Here is a 24,190-nt window from a genome sequence, read left to right as displayed (position 1 = left end):
AAGAATTAATTAAAATATTTGAGGCGAGGGAAAAGCAATGTTGAAATCCATTATTTACTATCACAATATTCCATCTTCAAGGTCAGGGTGGGCATCTTGTTAGCTCAGTATTTATATCCCACCATCACTCAGGGCAAAGGCCTCCCTGGACAAGAGACGTGTTTGTTCTAAATAGCTTTATTGAGATATAATTCGTATTCCACATTCCAGTGGTCTCTACTGTGTTCACAGGTCTGTGCAGCCATTACCACAACTCAAGTTTTGACCATTTCCATCATCCTCCAAACCAACCTGGTGCCCAACAGCCATTAACTCCTTCCTCCTCCTCCGACTTTAGGCAACCACGAATCCACTTCCTATTTCCATAGGTTTGACTATTCTGGATATTTCATATAAATCTACATGTTCTTCTATGTCTGGCTTCCTTTACTGAGCACGTTTTTGAGGTTCGTTCATGTTGTAGCACGTATCAGAATTTCGTTCCTATTTCCTGTCAAATCATCTGTTATATGGATATACTACATTTCGTTTATCCATTCACCAGCTGACGGACATTTGAGTTATTTCCACTTTTTGGCTACCGTGAGTATTGCTATTCTGAATAGTCAACATAAAAATCTTTGTGTGAACATGTGTCTTTATTTCTCCTTGGCAAAGATCACTGGGTCATATGGTTACCCTATATTGAACCTTCGGAGAAAATGCCAAACTCTTTTCCAAAGTGGCAGTGTTACTTTACATTCTCATCAGCAGTGCATGAGGGTTTCGTTTTCTGCACATCTTTCCCAACACTCATTAATGTCTTTTTTACTATAGCCACGAGTGGGTGTAAAGCAGTATCCCATTGTGGTTTTGATTTGCATTTCCTTAGTTACTACTAATATTAAGCATATTTTCATATGCTTATTGACCATTGGAATATCTACGTTTTAGAAATGCTTGTGCAAACCCCTTGTCCATTGGAAATAAACTGGGTCTTGTTATTTTTTGAGTTGTTAGAGTTTTTTACAGATTCTAGATATAAGTCCCTTACTGAATATATGATTGGCAAATATTTCTCCCATTCTGTGGGTTTTCTCACTTGCTAGAGAGTTTTTTGAAATGCAAAAGTTTTAATTTTGAAAAGTCTAATTTATTATATTTTCTTTTACCACTGTGCTTCCTGTTATTTCTGAGAAATCATTCCCTAACTGAAGGTCACAAAATTTTTTTTTTTTTTTTGTCCTAACACTTACAATTTTAGCTCTTACAGTCAGGTCTGTGATCCATTTGGGGTTAATTTTGGGGTATGGTGTGAGGTTGGGGTCTAACTTCATCTCTTTGGGTGGGGCATATGTTTACACCCAATTGTTCCAGAACCATTTTTGAAGACTCCTTCTTCCTCATTAGATTTTCCTAGTGTCTTTACCAAAAATCAATTGACCATAAACGTAAGGGTTTATGTGTGGGCTTCTTAACTCTATACTTGATTTACAGTCTATCTTTATGTCAGTACAGTGCTGTCTTGATTATTGTAACTTTGTATTAGGTTTTGAAATCAGGAAGTGTCGGTCCTTAAACTTTCTTTTTCAAAATTGTTGGCTCTAACCTGGGTCATCTGCACTTCCACAAGAATTTTAGCATGTCAATGTTTGCCAAAAAAAAAAAAAAAAATAGAGATTTTAATAGGTTTTGCATTGAATGTGCAAACCAGTGGCTTTGGGTTTTTTTTTTCTTTTCTTGTTTTTGTTTTTGCTATCTAACGACATTCTTTCAATCTATGCACATAAGATGTTCTTCCACTTATTTAGATCTTCTTTAATTTCTTTCAGCAATATTTTGTAATTTAAGTATAGAAGTCTCTCGCTTTTGCTACATTTATTCCAAAGTATGTCGTTCTCTTTGATGCTATTGTGGTTGGAATGGCTTTATTAATGTTATTTTTGAACTATTAATTGCTAATATATGGAAATACAACTGGATTTTGTATATCCTGTGATTCCACTAGTTTATTCCTGATAAACTAAGTTTTATAGTGGATTCTTCAGGATTTTCCTGTATACAAGATTACATCATCTGGAAATACAGATAGTTTTACTTCCTCCCTTCCAAGTTAGGTGCCTTTATGTTACTTTGCCTAAACACTCAGGCTAGAAACTCTAGTGCAATGTTGAACAGAAGTGATGTAATGTACAGCATGGTGACATCTTGTTTGTGATTTTAAGGGAAAACCTTTTAGTCTTTTGCCATTTAGTAAGATCTTAGCTATAGGATTTTCATAGATGCTCTTTACCATGTAAATTAAGTTCCTTTCTGTTCCTAATTTGTCCAGAGTTTCATCAATAATTGGTATTGAATTTTTTCAAACACTTTTCTGCATCTATTGTAATCATGTAGTTGTCATTTATTTTATTAATATATTATAGTAATTTATCTTCAGATGTTAAACCAGCCTTGCATTCTTGGGATAAACCTCATTTGGTCAAGATGTATAATCTTTTGTACATGCCGTTGGATTCATTCGCTAGCATTTTAATTTTTTTTCATCTATATAAATGGGAGATATTGTAGTGTTCTTTTCCTGTAACGTCTTTGTCTGGTTTTGGTATTAGGTAATACAATCCGTAGGATCAGTTGGAAAATTTTCATAATCCGCTGTTTTCTGGAAGTCTGTAAAGGATTTGTAATTCATTTTTTATTAAATATTGGGTAGATTCCTTCAGTGAAATCATCTGGGCCTAGACTTTTCTTCGTGGGAAGATTTTAAGTTATTGATTCAATGATTTTACTTGTTATAGGTCTATTCAGAGTTTCTATTTCTTGAGTCAGTTTCAGTAGCCTGTCTTTCTAGCAATTTATCCATTTATTGTAAGTTGCCTAATTTGTTGACATACAGTTGTTCACTGTATTCCTTTATAATCCTTGTAATTTCTGTAGTCAGTAGTGATGCCCCCTCTTTCATTCCTGGTTTTAATAATTTGAGTTTTCACTCTTTTTCTCTTGGTCAGTGTAGCTAAAAGTTTACTTTTGTCAATGTTCTCAAAAAAAAAACAACTTTTGGTTTCATTTATTTCCTCTGCTGTTTTTCTATTTTCTATTTCATTTGTATGCTCTCTTTTATTTTATTATCCCCTTCCTTCTGCCTGCTTTAGGTTTTGTTTTTATTCCTTTTCTACGTTCTAAGGGTGTAAAGTTACTTGAGATTTTTTTCCTAAGATAAGATTTACAGGGGGGTGATGGGTGGGCAAAATGGGTAGAAGTCAAAGGTACAAACTTCCAGTTATGAAATAAATCGTGGGGACATAATGTACAGCATGCCGACTATTGTTAATTATACCGTATTGCATATTTGAAAGTTGCTAGAATAGATCTTAAAAGTTCTCACTGCAAGAAAAAGAAATGTCATAACTATGTACGGTGACAGATGTTAATGAGACTTATTGTGATCATTTCACAATATGTAGAAATGTTGAATCATTATGTCATACTCCTCAAATGAATATGTTATACCTCAATAAAAAAAGAACTTACAGCTATAAATTTCCCTGTAAGCACTGCTTTCAACTGCATCCTATAAATTCTGCAATATTTCCTTTTCATTCATCTCAAAGTATTTTTAAATTTCTATTATCATTTCTTCTTTGATCCATTGGTAACTTATAGTGTGTCATTTAATTTCCACGTTGTGATTTCCAAAATTTTCCTTACGTTTCCACTGTGGTCTGAGAACACGCTTTGTATGAATTCAATTATTTTAAATTTTTTGAGACTTGTTTTATGGCCCGGTATATGGGCTATCCTGGAGAATATTCCATAAGCACTTGAGAAGCTGTCTATTCTGCTGTTGTTGTTCGAATGTTCTATAGATGTCAGTTAGGTCTAGTTGATTAGTAGAATGGTTCAAGAGCTCTATACGCCTGCTAACTTCTGTCTGGCTGTTTTTTCCCATTATTGAGATGGGCCAATAAAAGTTTCCAACCATTATTTTCAATTTTCTACTTCTCACTTCGGTTAGCTTCTGTTTAATCCTAACACTAACCTCAGAGTGATCTTTTACAAAACTCAGTCGGATTATGTCACTCCTCTTGAAAATCCTCTCATGCCTTCGCTCCTCACTCAGAATACAAACCAAAGTACATACAACGCCCACCGGGAGCTGCCCGGTCGGCTCCTGCTGCATTCCGCGCTGCCCTCCTCGTTTTCCTCGTCTTCCATGCAGCCGGTTGCCAACACCGCACCCCCAACGTTGCTCAAACACGTCAGGCCCGCTTCAGCCACAGGATCCGTGCGCTCGCTGTTCTCTTTGCTTGAAACGTTCTTCTCGCAAATATATGCACGACTCCCTTCCTCGCTTCCTTCAGGTTTTTGCTCAGAGGTCCTCCTCAGTGACGTCTTCTCAGGTCACTCTGTTTCAAATCGTTTTCTCATCCCTCCTTTCCTGCTTTGTTTTCCTCCACGGTACTGGTCTCCATCTCTTGTAATGTACAAATTATAAAACCGTAAATTAATTGTTTTTTTTTTCCCCCACTAGAATGTAAACTTCAGGAGCACAGGGATTTCTTGTCTTTTATTCCTCTGTATCTCTAGCACTAGATCAGGGCCCATAACATAGTAAGTGCTCAATAAATGTACGCTCCATGAATAAAGGAATGCTCTGAGCACTGTTTGAGGAAACCAGTCACCTGCGCAGCAGACTAAGTTGCATTCATTGTCCATCTCAAGAGGACCCTAAATACAAACTCACTCTTGTTACCGTAAGACTCTGCGACTGGGATCAATCATTTTCTTAAAGTTCCATTAATGCTATTAAAATTACCCGTATTGACACTGATCTAATTGGGCCAGAGTGTTGGTCCCTTCCGGTTCCATTTTTCCATCTGTTCCTGAATATCTTTTGAACATTTACTATACGATAAGCACTGGATGTAAAGTAGTACACCTCCAGTGACAACGGCCTTACCTTTGTCGGGCTTACATAATAATTTTCTGAACTTCACTGGGCACAAGGAATCGGACACTATCTCTAGAAGTCCCCTGTCCAGCTTACCCTCCAGTTTCAGCTGTCTTCTCCTGGGTCAACTAAAGCCAAACAGAATTCTAGCAAATGCTTTCAACTGAACCTTACCAACTTAATGCACACAAATCAGCTTTCGAATACTGCGAAAAACCAAGATTTAAGGATCACATATTTGAAGAGTAGTTTGAAGAAAACAGTTAGCAATGGAACTGGATCTATAAAATTTGAAAGCTTAGTGCAAATTAGCAGCCGTCTGACAAAGATTCTTCGCATAGCATTTTACGCTCCAGCTACAAATCCCAAAGAGGAAATTTTTAAAAAAGTCTTTTTTTTTTTTTTTACGCCTACAGCACCTGGTCTTCAGGTGGTCTCCCATCCAAGTACTAACCAGGCCCAACCCTGCTTAGCTTCCGAGATCAGACAAGATTGGGTGCGTTCAGGGTGGCGTGGCTGTAGACCAATGATGAAACTAATAAAGGCATTTTGTATCAATTATTTTGCAGGAATATTGTGATGTCATTAAAGTTATTGCCAGTTTTCAAAAAAAGTCTATTTCGATAATTCCTGGCATATATGAAATTGTAGCCAGAGTAATTTTTCTAATGGCTAAAAACGTTTTCGTCTTTTGTCAGCAAATAGTCTAGTTAAAATATTTCAACCACAGACTTTCCTTTTTTCCACAGAGTACAGCCAAGTCTTGAATGAGAGCTCGGAGGTAGAGACAGGACACTGTGCCGGTCAGCAGAAAATTGTGAATCTATTCATAGTATCTAAGCCCAATTGCTCACCTATTTCATTTGACAACCAGAAAGGCTATTTTGAGAAAATATTTGTGGCATTCTTTTTAAAGCGTCTCCAAGATAACTTTTAACGAGCATCGCCAAATGCTAATTCCCTATCTGCTTTTCCCACAAAATTTGACCCATTTGACTAATAAACAGCTTCACCAGAAATCTAAGGACATGACAGAGTAGGAGGAAAGCGAAATCAGCTTAATTACAGGACAAATGAAAAACTGAAGACCTTTAGTTCAAAGCAATTTAGCAGAGTTGTGCTGAGACTTGCCCAGAATTCACAAAGCAAAATGGAAATAACCCCGTGTGTCCGCGTTCCTGAATAACTTTGCAGAAGCAAGATCACCATGGAAACATGCATTTTGACCTGGGACTCACCCAAACGGCACAGTAGTCACAGTTTGCTACAAATGGAGATTACTTCGGGAGCTTTCAGTGACAGCCCTGGCTCTCCTGGGAGCACACCCAGCAGAAGTACGAGACCAGGACAGTGTTCTTAAACCTTTTGGTCTCAGAACCCTTTTACTGCTTAAAAATTATTGAGGATCAATCAGAATTTCTGCTTATGTGAGTTTTATCTATCAATATTTACATATTAGAAATTGAAATCAATTTTTAGAAATACTCATTAATTTATATTAAAATAAAACCTCCACTACATGTTAACATAAGTAATGTCTTTTATGACAAATAACTATATTTCCACTCTCCCCCAAAATAGCAAGAAGTGTGGTATTGTTTTACATTTTTGCAATATCCTTGATATCTAGCTCAGTCGAAGTCAGCTGGACACTGGTATCTGCTTCTGCACTGAATCTACTGCCATACGCTATTTGGTTGAAGTATATGAAGAAAATCCAGACTCATACAGATGTGTTATAGCAGTATTTTAATAACTTTTTCAGGTAATTGTAGCTATTCTTGCTTGATACTACACCAACACTCAATAAGTGGCAGACTTTTTTGAAGAGAGTAGATGCAACGTAATATCTAAAATGCCATCGCTAAAGTTTTCAGTTACATTAAAATCTACTGGTGTATCTTATACTTCAAATGATCTTTTCCAAGTCTTTATTTTGTTATGGTTGGTCATTTGAAAATATGATTCCCTCACTTAGGCAGATGACCCAAATGCTGACACATTTAATTATACAATATAAAACAAAATACGTTGGTTTATATCACCAATGATCTCATCAGAAAAATATGTACGTTATAGGAAACTATCAAACTCATCGTGGTGGATACAAGTTTTCCAAAGTTCTCATTTTTACTTAAAAGCTCAAGTTCTCATTGGCAACAAACACTGCCAGCTGTTTTCCTTGAAGTAACAGTAGTCTAGTTTAGTTTATTTCTCAGGAAATGTCTGCCAAATACTCAACTCTGAATAACCACAGTTTGTTGTTCTTTAAGTAAAAATAGTATTCAACGGGACAGACGAAGTGATGGTTAGCTCAGCTTTCACCTTGAACAACAGAACAAGTGCTTGCTTCTCCTCCAGGCAATCATCAAACTGGTCATAGAGCAAAGGTTTCTTACGCATACTTCCCATTTCGTCACTATACAAATAATTAAAAAGATGTATACTCGAAACTGGAGATTGAGTAGAATTAATGATTTTTACAGCCCTCATCTAGCATATTCTTAAGTGAGCTGGCTTTTTTTTTTTTTCTGTCTTAACTGTGAGTACCTGGTGATGAAAAACACAATAATGACCAGTACGATTTGTTGCCACTGCCCTGATTCGTGGTAAGGCACTGGGTTGTTTTTCCCATTATTGCTTTGGCTCCATCGGAGACATGTCCATGCAGAGAAAAAGGCAAATAATGTCTTAGCATTATTACGACTACAGTTGCGACCTCACACATCCCTTGCAAAGGTCTTGGAGACACCCACACACACACAGACCGGACTGAAGAGGGACACCATAGAGGAAAGCGTGGGACAGCTCGCTTGGATTCGGGGACGCCTTCTTTGAGAGTGCCCACCCCCGTGATAAGCCACGTCCCCTATGCTGTCTCCCGCCCTGTTTCTGTATCTGTGCAGACCTTTGCTTCTATCAGTGAAATCGCTTTGCCCAGCACCGGTTTTGTCACCAGCGGTGACAAAAATCTGGCGTGCGGAGGTCTTTTCTCCCCAGTGAGTGCCTATCAGGCACGAATACTCTTAATTTTCAGTCAGCCTGGAACTGGCCTCAGAAACTACTCGACCCAAGTACACGTAGCCATAATCAATCGGGGCTCACAACAGAGGTGACATTTGTCCACTCCCATCGAAATCAGCAGGAAGCACGTGTGTGGGATCCGAGGTGAGCCTCTTTCTTCTTCGCTGCAAATAGAAAAAAGTTAAGTTTGCCAGGAAGAGACGTGGACAGCTCCAAGCGATGGTGTGGCCTAGAAAAACTGACATAATCACTAAGAGTAAGCGCTGTTGATACCGACTGACCAACTCGTCTCCTTGAATTTATCCCAAGTCCAACAGTCTACTCAGATGCTTCCTGTCAACCACAAAACTTCACCCTGCATCCGTTTTCACATTTCCAAATTGTGCTCTCCTGCCTGAACAATTAGGCCACCATAAATCACTGCAGTGGCTTCCGCACTTCGCCACTCTTCCCGTCTGAACGTGAGACGTCTCGTGTTTGATGAGGTTCTTCTACGTGTTGCGTTGGCCTTAAAGTCTAGGGCAGTTGAAGGTATTTTGGAAGCTAGAGCAACAAGCAAGATTCGGGAGCGGAAAAATCTGGATGCAGACAGTGAAGGGTTAGGGGGTTGAAATTAAATTCGAATGTCCAATCGCGTGGGCACAAGCCTGTTTACTATGCCTATTTTCAGGTAGAGAATCGAACTCTGGAGGAGTGCAATCTTTGCCTTGTTCATTAAAAGAAAAGATCTTGTTCATTTTGTTTTTCTGCTTCTCAGGATCTCAAATGAAAATTTCGATAAAAAAATATTATTTTATGTAAGTATTCCTCACGCTACGTTTTAAAATTATTCCTATATTTCTGCTCTCCTTACTCTGGATATCATTACAGTGACATTTTCCTGGGAACAGGAATTCTCATTATTTTACTTTCTACACTGAAAATTCCTAATCAGTTCTTATTTAAAACTGTTTTGCTCCCAATTTCCCAAGAGAAAGGGGATATCAAACAGCGTTGATTGATACTCAAATGGAGCTGTCGACTAGATCCTCACATGTAGAAAACAGGTCTCTGTTTCCTCCCAGCTTGGAAAATTTGCCCTGCCGGAGTTAAGCTGTCGATGTCTTCTGAAAGCCAAAATAAAACAAAAATACTTTGTTCAAATCTTTTCACAGGAGAAAACACAAAAATGGAAAAGAGGTGTGAATTTAGCTGAACAACTAAGCGTGATGGGTTTTATTTAGTATTTTACTCAAGCCTGGTGCGAAATTATAAATTTGCTTCATTTTAATACGTCGCAGTCCTGTTCATTTGTCGACCTTATTCTCTAAAGCTACTAAGTTTTTAAAGCTGTTCTCCATCGCTTTGCCTTTACATAAGCTAAAAGACTTTCTGCCTAAAATAGCCTTGCTAGCTGTTCTCCGGTCAAAGTGCTCCTCTTTCCCGAGTTCGGCCTCCTCTGTGAGGCTTTTGGTCAGGGTCTCCTCCCTTCCAGCCGCGTCCTCTAATGCAGGCACTGTGCCACCGCCCGCCCGTGGACGGCCTCGCTGCTCCCGCTCAGTGGCCTCCGTCACGGCACTGAGGACGCTGTACTCGTCTTTCTCCTTGTGGAGTCCTGAGGACAAGGACCTCATTTGATTCATCGTTACAGTCTCATCGCTCAGGAGAGTCCCCGGCTTAATCTAGATGCTAATAAATATTGAGTGAATTTTCAGTTTTACCATTTTCTACGTTTAATTTACTTCACATTTCTTTTTAAGTTTCAATGTTTTTCTTATTCTCTTGACCTTAACGATCTAAAAGTGCAGACATATTGGCCATTAGAAACTCAGGAAACCACTTCGGTGTTCAGATCTATAGGACGGAGCTAGTGACGCAAGACTATTTTAAAAGCCTATAGTAAAAATAAATGTCTACTCTCTTCAGAGAAAAATGCTAAATAATTAAAATAAAACTTTGCTTTGGAAAACCATTTGGCAATTTTTGATGACGTTAGACACTGTCAATCGCGAACAAAAAGTCGGCAGGTATTCTTTCGGCAAAAAAAAAGTATTTATTTGGGAAAAAGAAAAGATTGCAATCCTGTACACGTAGCCATGGTGAGGCACGTGCAGGAAGAACGTGGAACAAGACGAGGGAGCTCTTTCACGGGGGGCAGAAGAAGTTAGGGGAGGGCGTTATTACCATTATGCAGCTTAAAAACCTTATCTCAATCTCTTCCTCTCTCCCTCCCTCTCTCTAGATATAGATATATAGATACAGATACACACACAGATACACACACACACCATACTACGGTTCAATTATTTACATTAAGTCAAGAATGATGTACAAAGTTTAAAATGGTGGGCCACAGCAAGAACACATTTAATTTTGGAACTCGTTTAGCTGTACTATTTTTTTTTATTTTCTTAATTATGTTTTTCTCAGGATAACAGTCACATCATTTTGGTCACACTTCGCCAGGGTCAACTGACAAGTGAGCTAAATAACAGAATATGCTAAAACAAACGAACGAAAGATTTAGAATTAAATTTCTCCTATGACAAATATTTTTTTACAGTTAACTAAAATAGAAGTAATTGTATATACTTTGGTCACAGACATTTGGTTTGCTCTGTAATTAAAACGTCTTATTAAATTCCAAGTTATTCAGATGGACAAAGCGATGTATACATTTAGGAAGAGGAGAAAGAATGAGCCATTTGAAGGCAACCAAAGCCCCCGAGGCTAGAGAGCGCTTGGCGATGGGACTAAAAACAGCAGTGGGCGCCACCAGGAACCAGGGAGGGAGCCAGCCAGCCTGGGAAGATAAGGGAACTGGTTTGTGCAGGACACCTTGTAAACTAAGGTAAGAATTCAGATTGCACTGTAAGATCACTAGAGAGCCTTCGGAGCGCCTTAAGCTAGGACGTGATATAATCAGGCCCACATTTTTCAAAGGTCATGCTATTATCTGGAAAGTGGATAGAGGCAAAACAGGAAAAAAAAGTGAGCTTGATGAGGTCATCGATCCTTTAGGACAGTGGTGGCGGCGGCGGGGGAAAGGGGTAAACCATCGGAGATATGTTTTTGCGAGGGGACAAAATCTGCTGACGGACTGGATGTGGACGGGGTGGGGCACACGTAAAGACCAGGCCAAGGTCCCTGGCTGGTGCCGCTTCCTGACGTGGCAGCGGCTGGAGCAGAGACAGCGCTGCGGGCGGAATCGAATGGTTTTTTTCGGACAGGTTAACTTCGAGATGCTGGATGGTATCCAAGAACAGCTGTTAAGCCGAACAGGAGTTTTGGGGAGAGGCCAGAATGACAAAAATCTGGTGGCGAGCAAGATGGAGATGAAATTCAAAGTTCTGGGCACGAACGGAAATTCCCTAGGAAGAGCGCGCAGAAAAGAGCACAGCAGTCACGCCGCACGTGACGACGCTTCGGTCCTCGACGGCTGCATGCTCGCAGACGTCCCACGGATCGCAATGGAGCTGACAGCTTCCTGTCGCCTAGCGCGACACCCCCGCTGCCGCCGCCGTGCTGCGCAGCGCCCGGCTCACGGGCTGGCGGCGCGCAAGGCCAGTGCGCCACGACCGCGCGCTCCAGCCCCACGGCGCCGTCCCCACGACGCCCGCGCCCTGCACGCGTTTCCAGGCACTGCCCTTCCTCAAGCGGCCAGGGCTGTGGCTCCACGCCCCGAAGACACGTGTGGCTTCCAGGGCGGAGAGCGGGGACTCCGGCAAAATCGCCTGTGGCGTGTTCGGGAAGGGTGGTGTTCCCAGGAGGAAGACAGTGGCCAACCGAGCCCAGAGCTTCCGCGAGATTAAGAAAGACGAGAACAGGGGCTGCCTTAGGTTCTGGCGACATGCGAGCGGGCCATAACCTTGACAGGAGCAGCGTTAGTGGCCTGATGGGGGCAAAAGTCAGATTCAAGCGAACACAGGGTGGGAGACGAGGAAGAGATAAATAACAGCGTTCCCGTCCCGGGGAAAACCACACTGCTGAAATCCGACGGCTTTTGGTACAAAAACGGTAACTTCGTGTTCCTTTTTTTCAAAGCTGGATGGAGGAAAAGAGAATGCGGCAGACGAAAGGGAAAATGAGGTCGATGGGGGCCGGGTTTTAGATGGAAAGACCAGGACACGTTTGCCCACTGATCAGAATGAGGCATTCATGGGCCTAAAGAAAGGTGAGCAGAAGGGACAGGAGATTTGATGATCGAAGAAAAAGTGTGAAATCGTCTTTACAGAGAGAAGGTAAGCAAACTAACTCGCACTGCGCTGCTGATGAGGCATTTGAGAATGGCTGATCTTGAACTTGCAGCAGAGGCTAAAATTCAAGTGCCTGTGGGGCAGGGCAGGCAAACGATGAAAGCTGCCTGAACCGACAGGAAACTCAAGAATGCACGCCCAACCTAAAGTGGGTAGCCGCTGGGTTGCCGCCACCAGGACCGTCGGCCCTATGTCGCCAAATCTTCTGATTTTTCAAAAGAAGCAGAAATCTTGATTTGTACGTAATATACCTTAATTTTAAAAACATTCTTTGAGCACTGTGTGCAAAAACTAGAGGCCGCAGATGACTAGTTCACATTGACGTCAGAGGGCCTGTCTGGAAGACCGTCTTCCACGATGCTCGGCTGTGGGGATGCCGGCCCCGCGAAGGCAGAGGCTGCGCTTATCCAAGGCGGCACATTTGCCAGGATAATGCTACGAAAGGAAGAATGACTGCAGGTAGCTGGAAGGGAGTGACGCAGTGAAGAGCTATTGATAATCACGCTGGGTAAAGAAGAAGACAGAAGTTAAAGGGGGCTCGTGGTTACAGTGAAGGTGAAGTCAATGCACTAAAGGGACTGATGAAGACTGAATTCTATTCTTCCTCAAGTTCCTGAGCAGGTGAGCTTAAGGGCTAGAGACTATGGTCCGAGAAGACAAATTTGAAAATTTGGAGCCTGCCCGGTTTTTAGAAATTACAAGTCCCAGATGCATCAGAGGAGAGAGTCAAAGAAATGCAAATTTCAGAATCAACAGGTAACATTCAAATACCAGGAGGTTAAGATTTTTATTGCTTAGCTAATTTTTAGAAAATGCATTATAAAAATAATACTTACAGGGAGACTTCCAATCAACATGGCAGAGTAGGTAAACTCTGTGCTCACCTCCCAAGAGCACATCAAAATTAGAACTAAATTATAGACCACCTGAAGACTAGATACACAGAAGTCCTAACACTCTTGTTCGGGATATAAAAAAACAGGTACATCGAGACTGTTAGGAGGAGCCAAGATGTGAAATGGGCTAGCCCCACACTCAATCAGAATAATGAAAAGAAAAAAATTTTTTTTAAACGACGATATTTTAAGGGATTTGGGGGACAACTTCAAGCATACCTATATTCACATCATAGGGGTCCCAGAAGGAGAAGAGAGAGAGAAAGGGAATAAAAACCTATTTGAAGAAATAATGACCGAAAACTTCCTCAACCTAGAGAAGGAAATAGACATACAAGTCCAGGAAGCACAGAGAGCTCCAAACAAAATGAACCCAAAGAAGCTCACACCGAGACACATCATAATTAAAATGCCAAGTTAAAGACAAAGAGAGAATCTTAAAAACAGCAAGAGAGAAGCAGTTAGTCATGTAAAAAGAGCTCCTATAAATCCATTAGATATTTTTTCAAAGGAAAATTTGCAGGCCAGAAGGGAATGCACATAATATTCAAAGAGATGAAAGACACAAACCTACAACCAAGATTACTCTGCCCAGCAAAGCTATCATTTAGAAGCAAATGAGAGATAAAGTGTTTCCCAGACAAGAAAAACTTAAAGGAGGAGTTCATCACCGTTAAACCAGTATTGCAAGAAATGTTAAAAGGACTCTTTTAGTAGAAAAGAACGAAAGTAAAAATGAGAAAATATAAGTAAGAAAAAACATCTCACTCACAAAGGCACTTAGTAAAAGCAGTGGATCAACCAATTATAAAGCTAGTACACAGGTTCAAAGATAAAAGTAAAGAGATCATGTGTAATTATAAAAATAAAGGGATATGCATATATAAAAAAAGTAAGAAATACCAAAATATAAATGTAGAATAAAAGCTGTAGTGATTTTACAATGTGTTCGAACTTAAGTGATCATCAACTTAAAAGACTGCTATTAACATAGCTTGGTTTATATGAACCACATGAACAAAAATCTGTAAGAGATATACTAGAAATAAACAAAGGAATCTAAACATAACACCATAGAAAATCATTAACATACAAGAGAACAAAAGAACAAGAAACAGAGAACTAGGAAAACAACCAGAAAACAATTAATAAAATGGAAATAACTACATACCTATCAACAATTATTTTAAATGTAAAGGACTAAATGCTCCAATCAAAAGACACCAGGTGGATGAATGATAAAAAAATAAAACCCGTACATATGCTGTCAACGAGGGACCTACTTCAAATTGAAAGACACACAGACTGAAAGTAAAAAGATAGAAAAAGATATTTCAAGCAAACAGAAATGAACAAAAAACCTGGGGTGCCAATACTTATATCAGACAAAATAGCCTTCAAAACAAGGACTGTAAAAAGAGACAAAAAAGGGCTTTTCATAATGATAAAGGGATCAATCCAACAAGAGGATTTAACTCTTATTAACATTTATACACCAATGTAGGAACACCTAAATATATAAAGCAAATATTGACAGGCATAAAGAGACAGATAGAAAGGAACACAGTAATAATAGGGGACTTTATACCTCATCGACTTAAATATATCATCAACACAGAAAATTAACAACGAAACGGTGGCTTTAAATGACACATTAGACCAGACGGATCAATTGATATTTTTAGGACATTTCACCTAAAAGCAGCAGAATATATATTTTCAAGTGCATATGGAACATTTTCCAGAATAGACCACAAGTTGCGCCACAAAAGAAGTCTCGATAAATTTAAGACTGAAATCATATCAAACATCTTCTCTGATCACAGAAATCAGTTACAAGAAGAAAACTGAAAAACACACGAACACATCTTGGCAAAATTACATACTACTAAACAATAAGTAGGTTAACAAAGAGATCAAGGAGAAAATCAAAAGATACCTGAGACGAATGAAAACACAGCAACCCCAAATCCACTGGAAACGGCCAAAGCAGTTATAAGGGGGAAATTCAAAGCGATACGGGCCTACCTCAAGAAACAAAAAAAAATATCACATAAACACTAAACTTACATCTAAAAGACTGGAAAAAGAACAAATCCAAAGTAAGCAGAAGGAAGGAAATAATAGAGATCAGCGTGGAAATAAAATAGGGCCTTAAAAAACAATAGGAAAGATCAATGACACCAAGACCTGGCTCTCTGAAAGATAAACAAAAAGATAAACCTTTAGCCATACTCCAAGAAAAAAAGAGGGCCCAAATAAATAAAATCGGAAATGAAAGAGAAGTGACAACCGATACCAAAGACAAAGGATTATGAGAAAATACTATGAGCAATTATATGCCCACAAATTGGACAACTTGGAAGAAATGGACAAATTCCTAGAAACATACTAACTTCCAGGAATGAATCAGGAAGAAACAGAAAATCTGAACAGACCAAGAACTGCTAACAAAATTGAAGTAGTAATCAGAAAATTCCCAACGAGCAAAAGTCCTGGACTACATGGCTTCACAGGTGAATTTTACCAAACTTTGAAGGAAGAATGAATACCTAGCCTTCTCGAACTATCCCAAGATATTGAAGAAGAAAGGCTCCAAACTCATTTTACAAGGCCAGCATTATCCTGATACCAAAACCAGACAGATGCTACCAAAAAAAGAAAAGTATAGGCCAATATCCCTGATGAACAGATGCAAAAATCGTCAACAGAATATGAGCAAACCGAGTTCAGCAATACATTAAAGAGATTATACACCATAATCAAGTGAGATTTATTCCCAGGATGCAAGGTTGGTTCAATATCTGCAAATCAATTAATATGACACACCACATAAACAAAATGAAGGATAAAAATCATATGGTCATATCAATAGATGAAGAAAAAACATTTGACAAAATCCAGCATCCATTTATGATAAAATCTCTTCTCAGAAAAGTGGGGTTGAGGGGAACGTACCTCAACATAATAAAGGCCATATATGATAAACCCGCAGTTAACATCATACTCAATGGTGAAAAAGTTGAAAGCTTTGTCTTTAAGATCAGGAACGAGACAAGAATGTCCACTTTCACCACTTTTATTCACATACTATTGGAAGTCCCAGCCACAGCAATCAGGAAAGAAAAAGAAATAATAGTCATCCAAACTGGAAAGGAAGAAGTAAAACTGTCATTACTTGCAGATGACATGGGACTATATATAGAAAACCCTAAAGATTCCACCAAAAAACTATTAGAACTAATAAATGAATTCAGTAAAGTAGCAGGTTACAAAATTAACATTCAGAGATTGTTTGCATTTTTATACACTAATGAACAATCGAAAAGAGAAATTAAGAAAACAATCTCATTTACGATTGCATCAAAAAGAATAAAATACCTACAAATAAATTTAACCAAAGAAACAAAAGACTTGTACTCAGAAAACTAAAAGACATTGAAGAAAGTAATGGGAGAAGACGTAAATAAATGGAAGATACGCTCATGAATAGAAAGAATTAACATAATTAAATTGTCCATACTCCCCAAAGCAATCTACAGATTCAATGCAATCTCTATCAAAATACCAATGGCACTTTTAAGAGAATTAGAATAATCCTAAAATGTATATGAAACCACAAATACCCTGATAGACAAAACAATATTGAGAAAGAAGAGCAAAGCCGGACGTATCACGCTACCTGATATCAAACTATACTACAAGGCTATAGTTATCTAAAGAGCATGGTACTGGTATGAAAACAGATACATAGATCAATGGAACAGAATAAGGAGCCCAGAAATAAATCCACACCTATATGACAATGGAGGCAAAAATATACAGATATTTAAAAATATACAGATTATATAAAGATAGTCTCTCCAAAAATGTTGGGAAAACTGGGAAGACGCATGCAAAAAGAATACGAAACTAGATTATTTCTGTACACCACACACAAAAGTAAACTCAAAATGGATTACAGACTTAAATGTAAGACCTGAAACCATAAAACTACTATAGGAAAAAATAGGCAAAAAACTCTTTGACTTTGCTCTTAGCAATATTTTCTTGGATATGTCTCTACGGCAAATACAATAAAAGCAAAATAAAGAAATGGGCTACATTAAACTAAAAAATTTTTACCACAAAGGAAACCGTCAACAAAACAAAAAGGCAACCTATCGAATGGGAGAAGTTATTTGCAAACAATACACCCGATAAGGGATTGATATCCAAAATATATAAGAATAAAGAACTCATACACTTCAACATCAGAAGAACAAACGATCCAATTTAAAAATGGGCAGAGGACCTGAATAGACATGTCCTCCAAAGAGGCCATACGAATGGCCCATAGACATCTGAAAAGATGTTCAACATCACTAATCATCAGGGAAATGCAAATTAAAACCACAATGATATCTCACCTCACACATGTCGCAAAGGCTATCATCAATAAATCAACAAATAACAAGTGTCGGTGAGGATGTGGAGAAAAAGGAATCTTCGGGCACCATTAGTGGGATTGGAAATTGATGCAGCCACTATGAAAAAGTCTGAAGGTTCCTCAAAAAATAAACATAGAACTACCAGATGACCCAGCAATTCCACTTCTGGGTATTTATATTTATCCAAAGAAATCCAAAACACTAATTTGAAAAGATACATGCATCGCTACATGCGCCGCAGTATTATTTACAAGAGTCAAGATCTGGAAGGAACCTAAATGGATGAATGGATAAAGAAGAGGTGGAACATACATCCAATGGTATATTATTCAGTTATAAAAAAGAATGAAATCTTGCCATTTGCAACAACACGGCTGGAACTAGAGGGTATTATGATAAGTGAAATAAGTCAGACAAAGAAAGACAAATATCATATGATTTCACTTATATTTGGAATCTCGAAAGCAAAATAAATGAACAAACAAAGCAGAAGCAAACTCAAAGATACAGAGAGCAAACTGATGGTTGCCAGAAGGGAGGGAGATTGGGGGGGATGGGTGGAAAGGTGAGGGGAGTAAGCAGCTCAGATTGCCAGTTATAAAAATAGTCACGGGGATGTAAAGTACAGCACAGGAAATATTGTCAATAATATTGTAATAAGTATGCACGGTGTCAGACGGTACTAGATTTGTCAGGGTTATCATTTCCTAAGTTATATAAATGTCTAATCACTATGTTGTACACCTGAAACTAACATATGTCAACTGTAATTGAAAAATAAATGTTAAAAATGGTAATACATACAGTTATGAGAAAAACATCATACAAATTCCCTTACTGAGGCATCCTACAAAATACCTGACCAGTGGTCATCAAAATTGTCAAGGTCATCGAAAACATGGAAAGTCTGAGAAAATGCCACAGCGTAAGGAGACATGATAACTACCTGGAATGTGGTATCCTGGATAGAATCCTGGAACAGAAAAAGGATATTATAAAAGTTAAGGAAATCTGAATAAACAATGAACTTTAGTTAGCAATAATGTATGACACTGGTTCATTAATTTTTACAAATAATGTTAAGATGTTAATAATAGCAAAAGTAAGGAGCCAGGTATAAGAATTCTCTGTACTACTTTCTCGATTTTTTAATAAATTTAAAACTACTCTAGAAAAACTCTATTAAGATAATACATATTACAAAGTATAACAAACAACAGAATCCTCTGCATAGTTGCTATCCAGCTTTTAAATATCAGGTTAAAGCCTTCCTTATACGTTTTACAGTTCCCCTTCTACCAGACATGACCACTTTTCTAAATTTGATTTTTACCTTCTTGTATCTCTTGACTTTCATGACATATACATTTGTACCTAAGCAATACACAGTATTATTTTAAAATTGTATGCATATAAATTGTGATACTACGTACATTCTACACCATCCTCTTTTGCCTCGTCTCATTTCTGGGTTCAGTCTTAACTTAGTGGTTGATACTATTCCATCACATGGATATCCCATAGAGTATTTATTCTTACTGATGTTACCAATTTTTTGCTTCTCTAGTCATATTGCTCTTACATACATCACTGTCTACATATCAAAGTTTCAATGCGATCTATACCTTGGAAGGAATGCTGGGATTTAGTATTTAAACATTTTCAGTTTCACTACTTCTTGCTCAACTGCCTTCCAAAGTGGTCGCAACATTTACACACCTATCAGTGGGTGTTTAGTATGCTCTGACGCGTTGGGGAAAAAAAAAAAACTTTTGAGAAGACATACAAACTGGATCATGTTCTTGCCTTAACTACAGTTTGAATTTTGTGCCCATGCGGTCATTTCTACAACCAGCCAACCAGCAGTAAATACCGTGTCAAACACCGACGCGGCATAGCACCAACCTCTCCCAGCTGCGCGAAGACGCAGACACGCCCATTTCCGACGTAACCCCTGACGCAGGGGCGGACGTCGGCACGCTCGAACTGACGGCGTCCTGTTGACGCCCTTGAAAGCCCCTTTCCGGGCCGCCTGTCAAGATCCAAGTATCAGCATCTGTTGGTACATCGCCTATTTTTCATAAGGAAGAAAATATTTTGAGAGTCTCTCCTTGTTTCGGGGACGCGTCCCTAACCCCGGGAGAGACGCTTTTAGGTTGGTTTTTGCTCAGGCACTGCCGCGGGCAGCCCGCAGGCTCTTGTAAGGCGGGCGCCGCGGCCCCGCCTCCTCCTTTTCGGCCGGAATCGCCATCTTCCAGGTAGGTGCCGCGCGTGGCTGCCGGCCTCCCGTCGTTCCGCAAACCCGTGTTTCCCACCCTGGGGCCGCTGAGCTAGTGCCTTGGGGCCCGAGCGAGACACGGTGTAGACGGTCTGAGTCCCACCGGCCCGGGCGTTGGAGCTATGCCCGTCCCGACCGGGAGCGGCGTGCGCTGGGCCGTGGCTGCGGGCCGGGCCCAGGCTCGAGAAGAGCGACGTCGAATCACCGTAGTGACTCGGGTCGCTCAGGAAAGGAGTTCGGGGTGATTGTTCCCGAGAGTTCGGGGTGATTGTGTCCCCGCGGCCTCTGCTCCCCCATCCATCCGTGTTCCTCTCGGACGGGCTGTACGGGGCCGCGCGTGGCTCGAGGCCTTCCGAAGTCCTTCCGTGGTGGCGTTTTGACTCCCGATCCCGGTTTGCGACCTCGAGGTTATGGGAACGGTTTTAAAAACGAGCTTCAACTTTCATCCCCGGCGGGGCCTCGTTGCGCGTGAAAGTCTGCGTTCGTGGTCGAAAAACGGAGTAGCCCGCTCTGTGGACCAGATGACGAACCCCGGGCCGTTCGTGGAGGGTGCGTGACACGACATCCGGTTGTCTAATTTTGGCCCCGGATCGCAGTTGGACAGCGGGAAAATACCATCAGTTCGCCCCAGGTCTTGTTTTGTTAACGATAGTGCAACCTGAGTGCGTGGATTCCCGAATAGCTTTGTGTCTGATTTAGACATTTAAGGGAGAAGTTATTGAACAACCAGTTAATCGTCGTTTCTCGTCTTTTTGTCTAGTTTGTAGCTAGTAGCCGCCAGCTCCCAGAGTTAAGCAAACCGAAGATTGTACCCCATAAATGGGTCTCATTTTTGGAAGTAGGAATCTGTCGGTGATACTTAACTTTTTAAATATTCATTCTTTTTTATTTGATGAAATGATTCCTAAGTTGGGAAGATGGGCCCAGTGCAAAGAGCATGGGCTCTGGCTTCAGAAATGACTCGTTACTGATTTTGCCTCTTTCTGACCAAGTGACTCGGATCTCCTAGTTTATGAACTTATACAAGTTTATTTAAAATTAATAGAGAGTCTGAGGATTAAAACGGTACCTTCTACTTAATAGATCTTAGATGCCTTTTAAAAGTAAAGGACGCATTCCTTATGACAGTGGTTTGGCTTTGGTGGGTTAGGTGACACATTCTTGTGTCTCCTTGCCACACAAATTATATGAAAAAGGTACTTTGGTGGGGTCACTTTAAGGAGTGTTAATAAAGAGACCGATTTACATTAGAACACTGTCAAGTTAACCCTGACTTCAGTGTATTTTGCCTTGTGGTAGGAGTAATTGCCAACAACGAGAGGTAGTTCTGTCCTTAGATGACACAAAGCAGTTGAAACCATTATTTTGATCTTTTGGGAAACAAAGTGAAAGGTTCTATTCCAAATGTCTTTAGGTGAATTCTTAGTGATAAATTAGTGAGCAGTTTGCTTGTGCTAGGAATTACCGCGTGCTTTGTGGACCTTACCTCAGTTAATTATAAAAGTATTAACCCATTTCACAGGTGAGTATCAAGGAATAAATGTAGGTCTTCCAGCAAGTAAATGGCAGAATTTATGTCAAAATTAGGTCAGTGATGGTCCCTCTCACTCTGCCTCTGAGAGGATACCAGCCTCTGTGGAGTGTTACCCCTTTTCTAATAAACTTTCCTTTTGACTAAAGAAAAATCAGGTCAGTGATTATACAACCTGTTTTTGTAAACAATCAAATATAAATAGAGGTAGAGATTTTTGACGGCTAATAAATTCTGTATAAGACTCAAAAAATTGTTAGGGGTTTAATCCATATGAAAAGGCAACGCTGAGTTTTGTTAATGCTTTCTAATAATAAATTCCTGTGCCCTGGGATTCTGGCCTCTTCTACAGATGATAGTGTGGTGGAGGTCCATGTCGTGTTTTTATATTCTAATAGGGAAGGTAGTGTTTTGCATTCTAAAATCCAGTCCTGCTACTTAGGACTTTTAATGTTATAGAACCTAGGCAGTTTTGGCAAAGATCTCGCTACAGTGATGGGTTTTACCCTTTATAAGAACTAATGGTTGGTGAGCCAGCTGTTTAGATTTGTTTCCTAATTCTGACATTGCTACTGAAATGCAGGCATTGGAAATGATGGGTTTTTTGGTTAAAAAGGCAAATAACAATTTTGTGGTTGTATTTGACCATTAATACCTTCTGGTTTCAGTAATTCGCCAAAATGACCAACACAAAGGGAAAGAGGAGAGGCACCCGCTATATGTTCTCTAGGCCTTTTAGAAAACATGGTAAGTAGATTTAACCTTTTTGAGAGCAAGCGTGGCATTCGTTTGTGTATTAGTAATACGTTTGTGTTGCAGTTGTGTAATGTATTAGTAATGGCATTAATTATCTAGCATTTAACCTAATTTTGTAATAAAAAGCACAAATTTTATATAGTACTTAAATTGTCAACTAGCAAGATTTTTAAAAAATGTGCATAACTCAAACGTGTGTCCAAAGCTAGTAGAGTTACAGATTTCTTTAACTCTTCACGTTTTAATCTTGATACTACTGTTATTGTTTTTTAAGGAGTTGTTCCTTTGGCCACATACATGCGAATCTACAAGAAAGGAGACATTGTAGACATCAAAGTAAGTTACAAAATTGGGGAAATAACATTAGAAATGAGAAAAGTTGGATTTAATCTAATATTGGAGTTCAAGTAGTAGTGTGCATGGATGGTACTTGTTGGCTGCATTTTATCCTAAATGGGAAAAATCCATTCCCCGAGTAAGAAGTCGTAAGAAACAGCTACAATTTAGTTTTACTTTGGAAACCAGTTTAACGGCCAGTGGAGAAATTATGAGTTTGTTGAGGTGAAATGAAGACCTTAGTGCAAAACTTAATCATCAGTGGAGGTGACTAATAAAAAGGAAAAACCAGTGAAAACTGTCGATGACCGATATTGAAATGTGTCCTGGCACTCCAGAGCTTAATGATGATTGTCTTTTTGATTGCTGAAAGCAACGTGAAAAATGCATTTCACCGGCTCTGAAAGCTCTTGAGTTGCCATATAAAAGAGAAGAATCTTAAGAGTGTCTTAGTTACTTTAATAAAAAGAACTTACTGTCTTAACACTTAACATCCTTTCCTAACAGGGAATGGGCACTGTTCAGAAAGGCATGCCCCACAAATGCTACCACGGCAAAACTGGAAGAGTCTACAACGTTACGCAGCATGCAGTCGGCATTGTTGTAAACAAACAAGTTAAGTAAGTAACCTCATCGTTCTTTGTGGCTGATTAGGATTCCCTCGCACCCCCTTTTCACTTTGCCAATTGGACTTATGTCTCTATTGGTCATTCAAGTGGGGCAAAGGAAATAGCCTTTTAAAACTCAAGCAAACTGGGTGTTTGTCTTGTATCCTGTCAGAGGAAACAAATTGAAATAGACTTATTGGAAAGTCTTACGGGATTTGGTATCAGTTATAGTTTTCAGAGGATAAGTTTAATAAGTTGTCAGTTGTATTAGCTTTCTGGTTCCGGTTAAATTATTTTACATTTTGGGGTCTGACACCTTATCCTGTCTGCGGGTAAAAGGTTCCTGGTTTAATAAATGAAATTGCCGAGAGTTTTGAATTTTGGTTATATTTCTTATGAGGGATTTATAGGCATTTCTCTTTTCTCCAGGGGCAAGATTCTTGCCAAGAGAATTAATGTACGTATTGAGCATATTAAGCACTCAAAGAGCCGAGACAGCTTCCTGAAACGTGTGAAGGAAAATGATCAAAAAAAGAAGGAAGCCAAAGAGAAAGGTACCTGGGTTCAGCTGAAGCGCCAGGTGAGTGCTTGACGAAGGGTATCTCAGTTGATCTTGGAACTTGAAAACTGCTGCTCGGTGATAATTTTATATGAAAGTGAAGTTAAAGACTTGAATACACGTTATTTCACGGGTTCTGAGAGCACTTTGAAACTGAGTTACAGGACTTGACATAATTATTCCCTCGTCTTTTTGTTTTAACAGCCTGCTCCACCCAGAGAAGCTCACTTTGTGAGAACAAATGGAAAGGAACCTGAGCTGCTGGAGCCCATTCCCTATGAATTCATGGCATGATAGATTTTCAAAAAAATAAAAGACCTCTAATTGAGTATGTGTCCCTTCCTCCAAAGAAACGTTTAAAGAAAACCAACTGTCCTGATTGACTGGGTGATGGCGTTGCTATTCAGATTTAGTGGTTTGTTTTCTTTCTGAAAGACAGGTGGTTTACTGTGCAACAAAGAGTATGGTCCATTGGTTAGGAAACTGCATCTGTTGCATTACAGTTAAGGTCAGAGTGTGTGGATCACTCATAACTGCATCATAAATAGCTGTATTTTAAGGATCGGGAACTTGCCTTTGAAGCCTGCTACTTTAAAATAGTTTAAAG

General features: G+C 39.5%; 1 protein-coding gene, 2 non-coding genes and 1 pseudogene across 3 annotated transcripts; 3 read left to right on the top strand and 1 right to left on the bottom strand.

The window, feature by feature from the left end:
- Positions 1–5,337: 5,337 nt before the first annotated feature.
- Positions 5,338–5,454, bottom strand: LOC120603133 (uncharacterized; annotated as a pseudogene).
- Positions 5,455–21,982: 16,528 nt separating this feature from the next.
- RPL21 (ribosomal protein L21) lies at positions 21,983–23,912 on the top strand. Its single transcript, XM_039862861.1, has 5 exons — positions 21,983–22,071; positions 22,355–22,416; positions 22,924–23,036; positions 23,454–23,604; positions 23,788–23,912. The coding sequence occupies exons 1-5, from the start codon at positions 22,005–22,007 to the stop codon at positions 23,875–23,877; spliced, it is 483 nt and encodes a 160-aa protein (XP_039718795.1). The 5' UTR covers positions 21,983–22,004; the 3' UTR covers positions 23,878–23,912.
- Positions 22,755–22,825, top strand: LOC120603038 (small nucleolar RNA SNORD102). Its single transcript, XR_005652949.1, has one exon. It is a non-coding gene; the product is annotated as a small nucleolar RNA SNORD102 (small nucleolar RNA).
- On the top strand, positions 23,081–23,207 carry LOC120603049 (small nucleolar RNA SNORA27). Its single transcript, XR_005652954.1, has one exon. It is a non-coding gene; the product is annotated as a small nucleolar RNA SNORA27 (small nucleolar RNA).
- Positions 23,913–24,190: the final 278 nt, after the last annotated feature.

Source organism: Pteropus medius, unplaced genomic scaffold, assembly GCF_902729225.1.
Source record: "Pteropus medius unplaced genomic scaffold, Ma_sr-lr_union100, whole genome shotgun sequence".
NCBI lineage: Eukaryota > Metazoa > Chordata > Mammalia > Chiroptera > Pteropodidae > Pteropus > Pteropus medius.
Note: the sequence above shows the minus strand (reverse complement) of the source record. Positions and strands in the feature narration are given on the sequence as shown.